At 36.8% G+C, this 13229-nt stretch overlaps 1 protein-coding gene across 2 annotated transcripts; it reads right to left on the bottom strand.

Annotated features, from left to right (window-relative positions):
- Positions 1 to 2669: 2669 nt before the first annotated feature.
- On the bottom strand, positions 2670 to 3755 carry LOC131756742 (tropomyosin alpha-3 chain). 2 transcript variants are annotated; one of them, XM_059063836.2, is made up of 2 exons: positions 3561 to 3726; positions 2670 to 3426 (listed from the first exon to the last, which is right to left on the bottom strand). In XM_059063836.2, exons 1-2 carry the CDS (start codon positions 3626 to 3628, stop codon positions 2946 to 2948), a joined length of 549 nt encoding a protein of 182 aa, XP_058919819.1. In that variant the 5' UTR covers positions 3629 to 3726; the 3' UTR covers positions 2670 to 2945. The 2 variants fall into 2 exon arrangements, with proteins under 2 accessions (XP_058919819.1, XP_058919811.1); XM_059063828.2 differs by having other exon boundaries at positions 2670 to 3755.
- Between the last annotated feature and the right edge of the window lie 9474 nt (positions 3756 to 13229).

Raw genomic sequence — 13229 nt, 5'->3', positions numbered from 1 at the left:
ATATCTTTAGGATGCAAGCAAACAGTGTTTAGAGGGAAACTTATGGCATTAAATGTCTATGTTAGAACAAAAGAAAGACCTAGAATCAGTCTAAGCTTGCACTTTAGGCAATTACAGAAGGAATGCAGTTTAAGACTAAAGCAAGTAGAAAAAATTAATAGAAAATCAAAATGAAAATAGAGAAAATTAATGGCATCAAAAGCTGGTTCTTCAAAAATTTCAATAAAATTATAAACCTCTACCAGGCAAACCAATAAAAGAGATAAGATACATATTACCACTATCAGAAATTAAAGAGGGAGCATCACTACTGAATCCATGGATACAGGAAGTATAAGGGTATACTATGAAAACTCTATGCTCACAAATTTGCTAATTTAGATGAAATGAAACAATTCCTTGAAAGCCACAAACTACCAAATTTCACACAAGGAGATGGCAATAACCTGCACAGTCCCATAATTATTAAAGAAATTAAATCAATAATTAATAATGTTTCAAAAAAGAAAGCACCAGGCCCAAATATTTTACTGGTGAATTCTAACAAACGTTTAAGAAAGAAAAATACTAATTTTTCACAATCTTTCCAGAAATTAAAACAGAGGGCAAACTTCCCTGATGCCAGTCATTACTCTAAGAACAAAATCAGATAAAGACATCAGAAAGGGAAAACCATAAACCAATATTTCTCATGAACATAGATACAAAATTTCTCAACAAAATATTAGCAAAGCATATCCAACAATGTATAAGAAGTTACACAAAAAAACTAAATGATATGTATTCTAGATAGGCCAGGCTGGTCCACATTTTTAAATCAATCCACATAGTCCACTAAATCAAGGAGCTAAAGAAGAAAAGTCATAGTCATACCAATAGATGCAGAAAAGTATTGAACAAAATCCAACAGCATTTTACAGTAAAAAAAAGAAGAAAATCTCTGACCAAACTAGAAATAGCAGGCAAACACCGCAATATGACCAAAAAAATATGTGAAAAATCTACAGCTAGTATCAGATTTAATGATGAGAAACAATGCTTTTACATGTAATGTGGTAACATTCAGGATCCTAGAACAGAAAAAAGAACATTACATAACAATTAAGGAAATCTGAATAAAGTACACATTTGGTTAATATAGTAGTATTAATTATATTATTAATTTCGACAAGCATATTGTAATAATGTAAAATAACAGGGAAAACCAGGTGTGGGGCATATGTGAACCCTACTATCTTTGCAATTTTTCTGTAAACTTAAAACTGTTCAAAAATAAAAAGCTCATTTTAAAAATACAATATCTTCTTAACCAACTTACTATTTAAGACAAATCTTTTTTTTTTCTAATTAAAAAATACTTTCTGAAGTTCTTGAGACTATTTTTAAACACAAAAATCTGTTCAGTGTTATTGCTTGGTATTTATTAAGCTACTCAATGAAAGAGATTCACGTATTTAGGAAAACAACTAAATTTATTTAATGAGCAAAGTAAACAAATTAGTACCTAGAAAGAGATGTTTAGAAACAGTCTGTTGTATAAGATCACTTGTAAGTTGAAACACAATTTTTTTTCACATAAACACTGTTAATGTTCAAATAAAAAATGAGTCGACAGAAATGTTTAAATCCATCATATGGTTGAAATATTATATATGTGTAACAAAAACATTTTTTTTTTTTTTTTTTTTTTTGGAGGGACTGGTTCTTTATTTCAAAAAGACATTTATCAATGTTCAGTATCAAAACAGTTACACTATTGTTTTTTCTTTCTCCCAATCGGCCCCCAAAGAGACCACACCAAAGGGGAGTACATTTTAAGCCAATTAAGCTGTAGGATGCACACCTAACTGACCTCACTGAAACCTCACCAAAAAGGGGGGATTGGGTAGGGAAAGAAACTTTAAAAGATCAGCACACTGCCAGCCCAGACTGTAGAGAGCTCTCACAGCCAGATGGGGCGATCAGTGTGCCCCAACCCCAAAGAAGCAAAGTTTCAAAATAATATAAAATTTAAAAACAATTTTGTACATAAGCTATTCAAGATTTCTCCAGCACTAACTGATACAATGCACAATGAGATGGCACTTTTATTAGAGACAGCAGCTTCAGACCCAGAAAAGGGTGATGAGATGAGTTTCATATGGCTAAATCAGTGGTAAAACATAATTTTCTTTCCTTTCTTTCAAGGAGGCAGGAGAGCAAATAAGTGGTCGCCTCAAAATAAGGGGCACATGATCCATTCTGTGAGCGGCTGGGAACAGGGTAGAGCTGGGACAAAGATTTGGTCTCAGAGGTCTCACCATCTTGATTTCATCTGGTCACTTCTGGTGGAAAAAAAGTTGCCCAAAGATACCGTAAAGCTGAAAACCTGAACAGCACTTTTTTTTTGGCTAACTCCTTCTGGAATCACCTTTCTGGTTTGGCGAGTGCTTTTTACAGAGCAATAAGGTTTCCCAGAATGGAGTCCTTCTCTGGGCCATTTGGCTCTCAGTAAGGCAGGCCCATACCTTTTCCCCTTCTCTACGGAGAGGGCAATATGCATTAAGCTGAAAAGTTACCTTCCAAAAGTGAAAAAGGGATTAGACTGCTGCTTCAAAACTATGGAATTATCTGGAATGTTTTACAAATGGCTGCTAAATCAACAACAGAAAAGGTAATTACAAAATGTGTACATCACAACATGCTTTTAAAGACACTTAGCATTGTGCTCACATTCCCTTAAATGTTGTTCCCAAAGGTGCTCAGCCTCTAGCCCAAATGGAATCTCTGGGGAGAGGCAAAGACAGTTTGGCGAAAAGGGCACAGGGGTGGGGGTGGGAGAGGTGGCGAAAGGAGAAAGCAGCCTTCCAGTTAAAGGTCAGCCCTCAGTTTAAAGGTCAGCTTCGGGCAGGCTGGCCTCAGCGGAGTCAGAGGGAGGAGCAGCGGCAGGATGGGACTGGGGTGCTCTACATCTCATTCAGGTCAAGCAGAGTCTGGTCCAGCATCCTTTGTGTACAGAGGTGCTCCTCTTTGGTGCATTTCAGTTTATCTTCCAAATCATCAATTGTCTTTTCCAGCTTGGCTACCGATCTCTCAGCAAACTCAGCACGGGTCTCTGCCTCCTTGAGTTTATCAGTAAGAATCTTTATCTCTTCCTCATATTTGTCTTCTTTTTGAGAGTACTTTTCTTCAGCAGCACTCAGACACTTCAGGTTCTGGTCCATCAGTCTGATCTGCTCATCCATCTCTCGGCAACGGGACTCTGCCAGCTCAGCTCGCTCCTCTGTGCGTTCCAAGTCTCCCTCAATAATCACCAACTTACGAGCCACCTCTTCATACTTCCTATCTGCCTCTTCTGCAATGTGCTTAGCTTCTTTGAGTTGGATTTCCTGGAGTTCCATTTTTTCTTCATCTTTTAAGGCTCGGTTTTCAATAACCTTCATACCTCTCTCACTCTCATCAGCAGCTTTCTCAGCTTCCTCCAGCTTTTGCAGGGCAGTGGCCAGGCGCTCTTGAGCACGGTCCAGCTCCTCTTCAACCAGCTGGATCCTACGGTTCAAGGAGGCCACCTCAGCCTCAGCCTGTTCCCGGGCCCGCCTTTCTCCCTCCACTTCCCGCTGGAGGCGCTCGGCCCTCTCCTCTGCATCATCGGCCTGCTGCTGCAAAACCTGGATCTTGCGCTTCACCGCCTCGATGGTGGTGATCCCGGCCATGGTCCCCACCCAGCCCCTGCTTGCTTTCGGGTTCCTGCCTCCTCCGCTCGGCGTTGCAGCCGCTTCTCCAACAAAAACATTTATAACAAATACTGTTCAGTATTCATTCCAAGACTGTTGGAGTTTTTAAGCAGTATTATTATGAATGCAGCTACGCTAGAATTTTTCTAAAAGCTCTGAGAGAAGAAAACAGTAGATAAAAGTCCTTGTGGAAATTCTGAAGGAGTTTCTTGTGAGTTTAAGGTTTCTAGCAAGTGAAATTCCTACAGAACTGTCATTTCATCCTACCTAAATGGAACTTCAACACATATGTATTTTAAAAGTATGTTAGCCTGAGTAGAAATATTCTTATACAACAGAAGTCATTTATTTCACACAGGAGATGAAAAGAGTTTTCCAAACTGTGTGTGTGTGTGTGTGTGTGTGTGTGTGTGTGTGTGTGTGTGTGTGTGTGTATTAACACATACACATATATAAACGTATTGTAAGCACTGCACATGGGAGATCAGCCTGGGAATCCTGAGAGCAACAGAGGTAGTTTGCGAACAAAAGACATTTAAACTAATACATTGTACTGGGCTTCCCTGGTGGCGCAGTGGTTGAGAATCCGCCTGCCGATGCAGGGGACACGGGTTCGTGCCCCGGTCCGGGAGGATCCCACGTGCCGCGGAGCGGCTGGGCTCGTGAGCCGTGGCCGCTGAGCCTGCGCGTCCGGAGCCTGTGCTCCGCAACGGGAGAGGCCACGACAGTGAGAGGCCCGCAAAAAAAAAAATAAATAAAAAAAAATAATAATAAAAAAAAATAATAATAATACATTGTACTAACTACCACAAAAATTTTCTTAGGATATCTTGTTAAGGCAATTGTTAGTGTATGTGTCAGACAAACACAGATTGAAGTTTGGGGGAAAATTGAGTAATAGCTGCAAAATCTGTGCAGCTTTGATATGTCAGTAAGGATTCTTAGCTGCAAACAACAGAATCCATGCTGAACTGTATAGGCAGAAATTTTATTTGAGAACAAAAGGCAACTCTCAAAATCTTCTGGGAAATGAGGAAACTAGCTAGAAGCTAAGTACCTAGAAACAATACTCAACTGCATTTTGAGATTGAGATACCAAGAGAAAACATCACCAGCCGGAGACTAAACTCCGGGGCCTTCACTACTGCTGCTCTTTAAGAACCTCCAACACATATGTTCCCAAAGATAGATTTCAGGCTCATCACCTTTCCCACATAGCCCGTTCTAAACAAAGTCTCATGATGCTTTATCTGCTTAGAGAAGCAAAGGATACAGTCCATCCCTAATGGCAAGAGAGGATGAACTAATGAAGTCTGACTTCTGCCTTGGGCAGCAAATCTCATAAAGTGAAGATTTATTCAAAATCTGGAAGAATGTTCAAAAGATGATAGGCAATCATAAATGCAGCCAATGCCTACTACGCTTTTTTAGTTGCCTTTTATTTATATTGATTTCACTTGATAATGCTGTTTTATAAAATAACATCAGCTTAACATCTTAGCTAGAATACACTGAATACTCAAAATGTGGACATTATCATTGGTCTGTAAAACTTTTATATTTGTAGAAGCTTTAAACATTTATTGTATAAAGTACTGTAGGCCAATTCCTGCTACCTCAGTCAATAAAATGATCATTGCTAGATACTCAGCCTGATGCTAATAAAAATTCAAATTATATAACTGGTATATCTTATTCCAATTATAATTGAACATCCCATGAGGCTTAGTAGTAAGAATAAATATCACAGGTCAAAGGATACAACCATCTTGTTCAAGTAATAGGATGCCAGTAATAAATTTTACTGTTAGGAAGGTAAGTTTTTACAACAATTTCTGTGGGACTGGATTTGGGAATCCTGCCTGGAGAAATTGAGCCCATTCATCAACATACTAACAACCCAGCTTCCATTCAAGAAAAAGCTCACTGCTAGATCTCAACTTGTGGTCAGCTGATAAACTCTCACTTTGATACCTACTGGGAAGGTGGTTCTCCTTAGGCAGATTCTTTTGACGTAACTCATGGCATTTCTCATTAACTCACGGCATCTCATTTTCTCAGACTTCTACATGTAATTTACAATGGAACTTTTAAAATTTGAAAATGGAAAGTAATGGAAAACAGTTTTATCCCCTAATTATTATTCAAATGTATTGTTTCTTTTTCATCTCTAATGTACATTTCATAGGCTTAAAAGAAAATCTTTGGAACTGTCAGTGACTATTTAAAGTAAGTAGCTTCCTAAATAAATGCCTTGTCAGTTTGTATTAGAAATGCTTGCCTGATTAAAAAAGGAGACAGTAATTAAGTGTTTGCCTGTTAATCTGTTATTCAGAAGTTATTAATGAAAATAGTTAATGGGTTCAAGAGGCATTCTATATTTAAATTAATTCTGTTGCTAAAAGCTAGACTAAATGTACACAATATTCAACACTCTGGGAAGTAAACTATTAAATTAGCCGAGCCATTGAATGAAGAGGGTACCTTTCAAAGTCAGTTTATATTTGTTTGCTGTCTTTTAATGTAATGCGACTAAACATTGTTGGTAGTTTATTTTTGTTTTGTTTTTTAAGAAATAAGGTGAGAGATTATATTACTGTGAAAAGTAAAGGAGAAATAAAATGTCCCCAAGTTTGCCTTTGTATTCTCTAACTGCAATAAATTGCCCTTATGCTTTGGCTAAAGAGAATTTTAAAATACTGCAATGGAAGTAGTAGTTGAATGCACCAACAGTTGAAACAAGAGTTTGGATACAAAGTGTCAAAATTGCCCCTCTTAATCTTTAATAATTAGAAGGTATTTGGAAAACATAAGAATATTCCATGAAATTAAAATCTAAGCCACATGAGATGAAGGTAAGGATTCAAGCAGGAGTCATAACCTCAAATGCAACTTAGAATAGTTTCTCCGGACCTTAATCAATATTTATCCTACTCACATTATCTACTAACTAGCTTCACTTTCCTTGTATATTATATGCAACTCATCATTATGTGTTTTTATGTTTAAAAATGTATTTAATGTTCATCTTCCCATCCAGGCTAAACACTACATGAGGCTCTGGAATACATCATGTTTTTCCATAGTTTTAATTTTGTCTTTAGTACAGTATTTAGCTCTAGTCAATAAATTTTTTGGTTGACTGTATAGATGTGATGTTTCAATTGAAGGAAAATCATAGTAAAAATTAGAGGGGAAAAGGATCATGATCAATATTAAATTTACTGGAATGGAGGACCTAGTCGGTTGTCAATGACTAGTATGTTTTTCTTGAGGAAGGGAGGAGACAGAGGAGAACAACCTTAAAAAAGGAGCATACTGGGCTATTAATCTATAAAATAGATTTAATAATATCTATATCAATGGGATTTTATGAAGTCTAAATTCAGTCATTAATAAATGTGTATGGCATAAACCTAGTATTTATTAAGCAAACAATAAACATTTTTACCTTGAAAATAGTGAGATTTTCATTGATCATATAATACAATAAGGTCACTGAACTCTTAATTCAACAAAACTCACAATATCAACTTTTCAGCCAAGGACTGCCATTCTGGTTGATAAATCTTTTCATATGGTATGGCAAATTTCTTGCATTATCTCAAATATACTACAGATTGAAGAAAGAGTTGGTTCTCTCTCAGAAACAGAAAATATTACAGGGTAAGATTGCATTCATTTCTCAATTTACTTCTACAGGAAAAAAAAAAATATGCTGAAGTAAGTTGGTCACAGATTGTAGAAGCAGATGCATCCTATTTCATCACAGCTTCCTTTGGTCTTATGAAGTCTCAGGAAGAACTTTACTCACAAACAGTATTTCCACTTAAGGCAATATTACAGTCATTGGGATCTCCTAATTCCTGAACCAAAACCAGTATCAGAATGGCACATGTTCCCCTAGGGAAAAAGCCAAAGCATGAATTTGTAATATCTTTATCTGCTTGGAGAGAAATGATATCCATTATTTTGTTAAAACTGAAACCTGTTGTGAAGGTGAGGAAGTAAGGACCGACATCATATATGATGACCCATTTCTACCCCTAGTCAATCCATTTAATATAATGAGAAATAACATCAAAAGATCTTGCTTCTACGTAGAACTTTCTCTTTTAGCAATTGGCCCGTTATGTAAACTCTTTGGGGATGGTTTTAACAGACATTTGACTAGTGTATTCTTGTATAAGGAACTGTGTTAGAATGATACATATTCATGGGCAATGCATAGTCTCCAAGTCCAAGAAGCCTACAGTCTGGGAGGCATAAAAACAAGAAGCTAACAATGATAAAACATCGTGGCAGGTGCTTATGGAGAGAGCAGTTAACAGGTGAGTTCTTAATAAGAGATCCATGGAAGAAACATCAAATCTTTTATCGAGAAGCAAAGGCTCACCAGAAATGGTAATGTCTATATGAGAATGTGGAAGATAAATAGATCACATAAATAGGAGCAGAGCTTTTAGACAAAATTTTAGGACTGCAAAGTTTATACTGCAAAACCACATGGATATAAGAGAACATGATAGTTCATAGAACTAAAAATAGGGCTCTAGAACTATATAGAAAGAACTGACAAACCAATTTTGCCTTACTTCTGTGCTTTATATTATTTACTCATTTAATACATTTCCTTATTGAGTAGGTGCAGAGTGATTATCACCATCACCTCGCCTGCATTTTACTTTTACTTGTAAAAGATGAAGCAGTTTGTCCATATCACAAAACTAAGAGGTGGATAAATCTCCGTTCAGAACCTAGGAAAGCTGAGTCAGGAACGTGTGCCCTCAGCCATTAGTCTATAAGGCTTACTTAGTGTAAGATGAACAATCCTAATGAGGGCTAGTGAGAAGGAAGAAATAGGATTTAGATATTTAAAATTTCATGAGCCATGTTAAAATAATTTGGATTTCATTCTGAGAACAACACCGAACCAACAAACTCTTGTAAGCAGACGATTTCTGTACTTATTGGGCTAAATAAACACCTTTCAATTTGCAGTATGGCAAACAGATCTCAGGAAAGTTACACCAAAAGGCAAGGTCATAAAAAGCTGTGGATAACATTTAAACAAAACACAACGGCAGCCTTAGCTATAGATACTGCAATGAATGAAGAGATGTGGAAGGCGCCATGAGATATTTAGAAGGTTGAATCTACACGAATTATTACTTTGGAAGTATGCTGGGATAGGAGAAATAAAAGAGACAAAATGACTTAGGGTTAAAACTTGAGAAATAAAACGATAATAGTCTTAGTTACTGGGATGACAGAAGTGAGTTCACCTTTAGATACGTTACATTAAAGATATATGTGAGGGAGTTCCCTGGTGGTGCAGTGGTTAAGAATCCACCTGCCATTGCAGGGGACACAGGCTTGAGCCCTGGTCCGGGAAGATGCCACATGCCACGGAGCAACTAAGCCCGTGCTCCACAACTACTGAGCCTGCGCTCTAGAGCTCGCGAGCCACAACTACTGACGCCTGCGTGCTTAGAGCCTGTGCTCCGCAACAAGAGAAGCCACCGCGATAAGAAGCATGTGCACCGCAACGAAGAGTAGCCCCCACTCGCCGCAACTAGAGAAAGCCCATGCGCAGCAATAAAGACACAAAGCAGCCAAAAAAAAAAAAAGATATATGTGAAATTACTGGTGTAAATATATACAGGTAGCTGGTCATATGGGATTTAAAGGTTATAAGTGTTACCTGGGGTGAGTAAGCAGCAAATAGTCATTCATCGGCTCAACGAGTACCTACAGGGCACTTACGTACTAGACTATCGTGACAAAGCAAGTAAGTACAGTGCTGAATGTGATAAGGTAAGGTCGTGGCTGACCCTGAGGAGGAGAGATGGATAATAAACAAGTGAGCAAGGTAATTACAGGTAATGGCTAGTGCTATTAAGAATATACTAAGTTATGTCGTTGAGAGTGACTCAGAGCAGCTACATTCACACTGAGTGGTCATTTCATGGAAGGCTTCCCTGTGAAGGAGACACTGGAGGAAAAGTCACAGGAAAGGACAGCACGGTGATTAAGGGTGTGGGAGCTGAAGTTCAAGAACTGGGTTCATGTCTCAGCCTCGCAATGGGGTAACCATGTAGACGTTCCAAGTTATTTAAACTTTTTTTTCTTTTTTTATTCTCTGTGAGTCTGCTTCTTTTTTGTAAATAAGTTCATTTGTATCATTTTTTGATTCTACATATAAATTATATCATGATACTGTTTTTGTCTGACTTACTTCGCTTAGTATGATAATATCTAGGTCCATCCATGTTGCTGCAAATAGCATTATTTCATTCTTTTTTTACAGCTAATATTCCATTGTATATATGTACCACATCTTCTTTATCCGTTCATCTGTCAATGGACATTTAGGTTGCTTCCATGTCCTGGCTATTGTAAATAGTGCTGCAATGAACACTGGGGTGCATGTATCCTTTTGAACCATGTTTTTCTCCAGATATATGCCCAGTAGTGGGATTGCTGGGTCATATGGTAGTTCTATTTTTAGTTTTTAAGGAACCTCCATACTGTTCTCCATAGTGGCTGTACCACCAACAGTGCAAGAGGGTTTCCTTTTCTCCACACCCTTTCCAGCATTTATTGTTTGTAGATTTTTTGATGATGGCTGTTCTGACTGGTGTTAGCCTCAGTTTCCTCAATTATAAAATAGCAACAATAACAAATCTTACTGAGAAGGGATTAAGTGAAGTAGTTATGTGAATCATTTAGCACAATTTCAATCATAAGGAAAATATTCACTAAACACTGGCAATAATTTTAAAAATGCTAATAGGAATTACATTCTTATTATTTCACCCAGCTCACCAGGGCAGGAAAACAGTGTGGGTTTTCTAGGCCAGTGACTGAAAGTAGGCATTTGCCTGTGTGTCCTCTCTCTGTGTTTCATTTGCAAATGTACAATGGTGGTGAAAAACTGACTTAGGGTGTTGGATTTAGAAACAGCAACCAGCAGGCTCACCTTTAAAGCACATAGAGGACACAAAGGATTTGGGACTCAGAGTCATATTGTATATAAACTGAAAACCCTCTTATACATAAATCTACCCATTATTGTATTTTGTTGTTAAGTAAGCCTGAGTAAACATTTTAATGTGTTTTCTAATGACTTCAGTGGCAATTAGGCTTGTTATTCGTTGTTTCTAAAGACCTCTGTGGTCCAGAATAATATGAATTGTTCCCTTATTCAGCAGGTTGATAATGACTTCATTTTTTTTTAAGTATTTCATTTTAAAAAGTATTTACTGTTCTCTGCTTATAAACAAAAGCATAAGCTTGGCTTTTATCCAAAGATAGGAGCACAAGGGTCTTTGATTATCTAGGCATCGCTGGGTTTCAAATAGCAGGAAGGAAATGGAAGATGTTTAAAGTAAAACATATTTAAGTGTAACATCTCCTGGGAGTTGAATGTATATGTGTATGTGAGTGGGGTGTGTATGTGTATAAACTCTATCAAAATATGTTTTCTATTTTTGGTAAGTGAAATATACAAAGCAAAAATGTCAAGTCGTTTGAATGGCTTCCCCCCAAAATAAAATCTTAGTTCACTGAAGTTGCAAAGTAGGGAAAACTCAGTTATGACCATTGCTATATGTAGCTAATCCCATAGAAATCAAAGTCACACTGAAGTGCATAAAAAACTTTTTCAAGGTAGTAATTACTCCAGTATTCTCTCTGCGGTATTTAATCAATAGGCATGATTTAAACTATTTCATAAAGGGACCCTTCAATTTTTCCCTGAAAAAAATATATGCAAGTACTATACTCTAAGAAATATATTATTAATACCTTTGAAACCCTGAGGGTCTCCTCTTGATCAAATGAGTCTGACGCCACCATAGGTAACAACTACCCTATTTCTACCTTATTTACATTTTTTATAATTTTAAATATACATATTTGTATATAAATGTGTTTGTGTATTTAAAACTATAAAGAAATGCAAATAAAAGTGTTTATATATACAAGTATGTTACATAAATATAAATTGTTTAGTTTTACATTTTTTATCATTTATTTTAAAATCCATCATAATATATCCTCTAATTTGCTTCTTTGTGCTTAACCCTTTTTTATGAGAGTCAACATTAAATTAAGTAGCGATAGTTCATCCATCTTCATTGCTGTATACCATCAATATGGCATATGTATAAGTATTATATATGCATATATGAAATATATGTATATATAAACCATTATTTACGTTTACAAGTGGATTCCAAAACTTTTTGTTTTGTTATTGCAAACAATGCTGCCAGGAACATTCTTATACATGTCTCTAAGTACAGAATTCTCGGGGTGGAAATTCTAGACCATAGGCTCTGTGCAGCATCAACTTTAACAAACAAGCAAGCAAAACAAACAAACAAGCAACTTTTCTGCAACATAATTGTAACAATTTGCACTGCCGCCATTAGGGTACAGTGTTTTCCACTGTATCTCATTGTAATGCCTTAACATTGTTCCTGTTTCTGCCCCTCTGGGAAAACTTCCGCTTCCCTTTGAGGACAGTTACCTTCTTTCCTTAAAAGCTAACAGTGCAATTATATATTATAAACACATACATTTATATATGCTAACAGTTCATATTTGTTATAAACATATAACATTTTCTACATATAATGGATCTTATATATACATATAGCCATTTTATACTTCCACTTTATACAGGAAATATGAACTGGGGTGTTACCTTTTAAGTGGAGATGTTTTGTAGCTTATCTGGTCTGCCAGAATGTCAAAGTAGATCCAATCGATTTTTAACATGATACAGCTTTCCCCAATTTTCAAGTAAACCTTCTCTCAACCTTGTATTTATCACCTTCCAGGTATTAGCCTATTCTTTTCCTCCTTATCATAAGCAAATTCATAAAAGGAATCTCCACATTTTACCTCCAAGCCTTTAACATTCTCAAACTAGATCTAATGCACCATTAAGCATCTCAAATAATTATTGTGATGCTCATCAGTTTTCCTCGTTGCTACATTCAAGAGCCATGCCACAGTCCTCAACTTCCTTAACCCTCAGAATGATATACTGTTACACAGATGATACGTTTAGCACTAAGTCCTATTTGAAACACTCTTCTTAGCTTCTGTGAAACAGTTTTCATCTGTTTTTCCCCCCTACAATGCTGAGCACATCTTGTCATTTGCTGGTTTATCTTAACCCAATATTAAATATTAGGTTCCTTCAAGGCAGAGATCAGAGTTTGTCTCTGCCTTCATGACCACCTCCTAGTAATTCCACGCGTGCACATGGCTTCACTTTCTCAGCCATAAGCACATGACATGTACATTTTTATCCTCAGACTTGTATATCCAACTGCTAACGTACCTCCTCAGAAATCATTCAACATATTCACTCGAGATTCAACAAACTGTAATATACATTCTTTTGTAAAAAATTAATGAATTTTTAAAAGAAGACTGTTGTTTCATTCCACTGATCTCTATCCCAGTACATGGCAGCAGTGTCCATCCTGTCATAAGCCA

The sequence above is a fragment of the Kogia breviceps genome, chromosome 1 (assembly GCF_026419965.1).
Source record: "Kogia breviceps isolate mKogBre1 chromosome 1, mKogBre1 haplotype 1, whole genome shotgun sequence".
NCBI classification, from domain to species: Eukaryota; Metazoa; Chordata; class Mammalia; order Artiodactyla; family Physeteridae; genus Kogia; species Kogia breviceps.
This window is presented reverse-complemented; position numbering and strand designations above follow the sequence as displayed.

What these genes read in the sequence shown, in the direction of transcription:
- LOC131756742 (XM_059063828.2), bottom strand. Translation starts at nt 3,692, where the DNA reads ATGGCCGGGATCACCACCATCGAGGCGGTGAAGCGCAAGATCCAGGTT.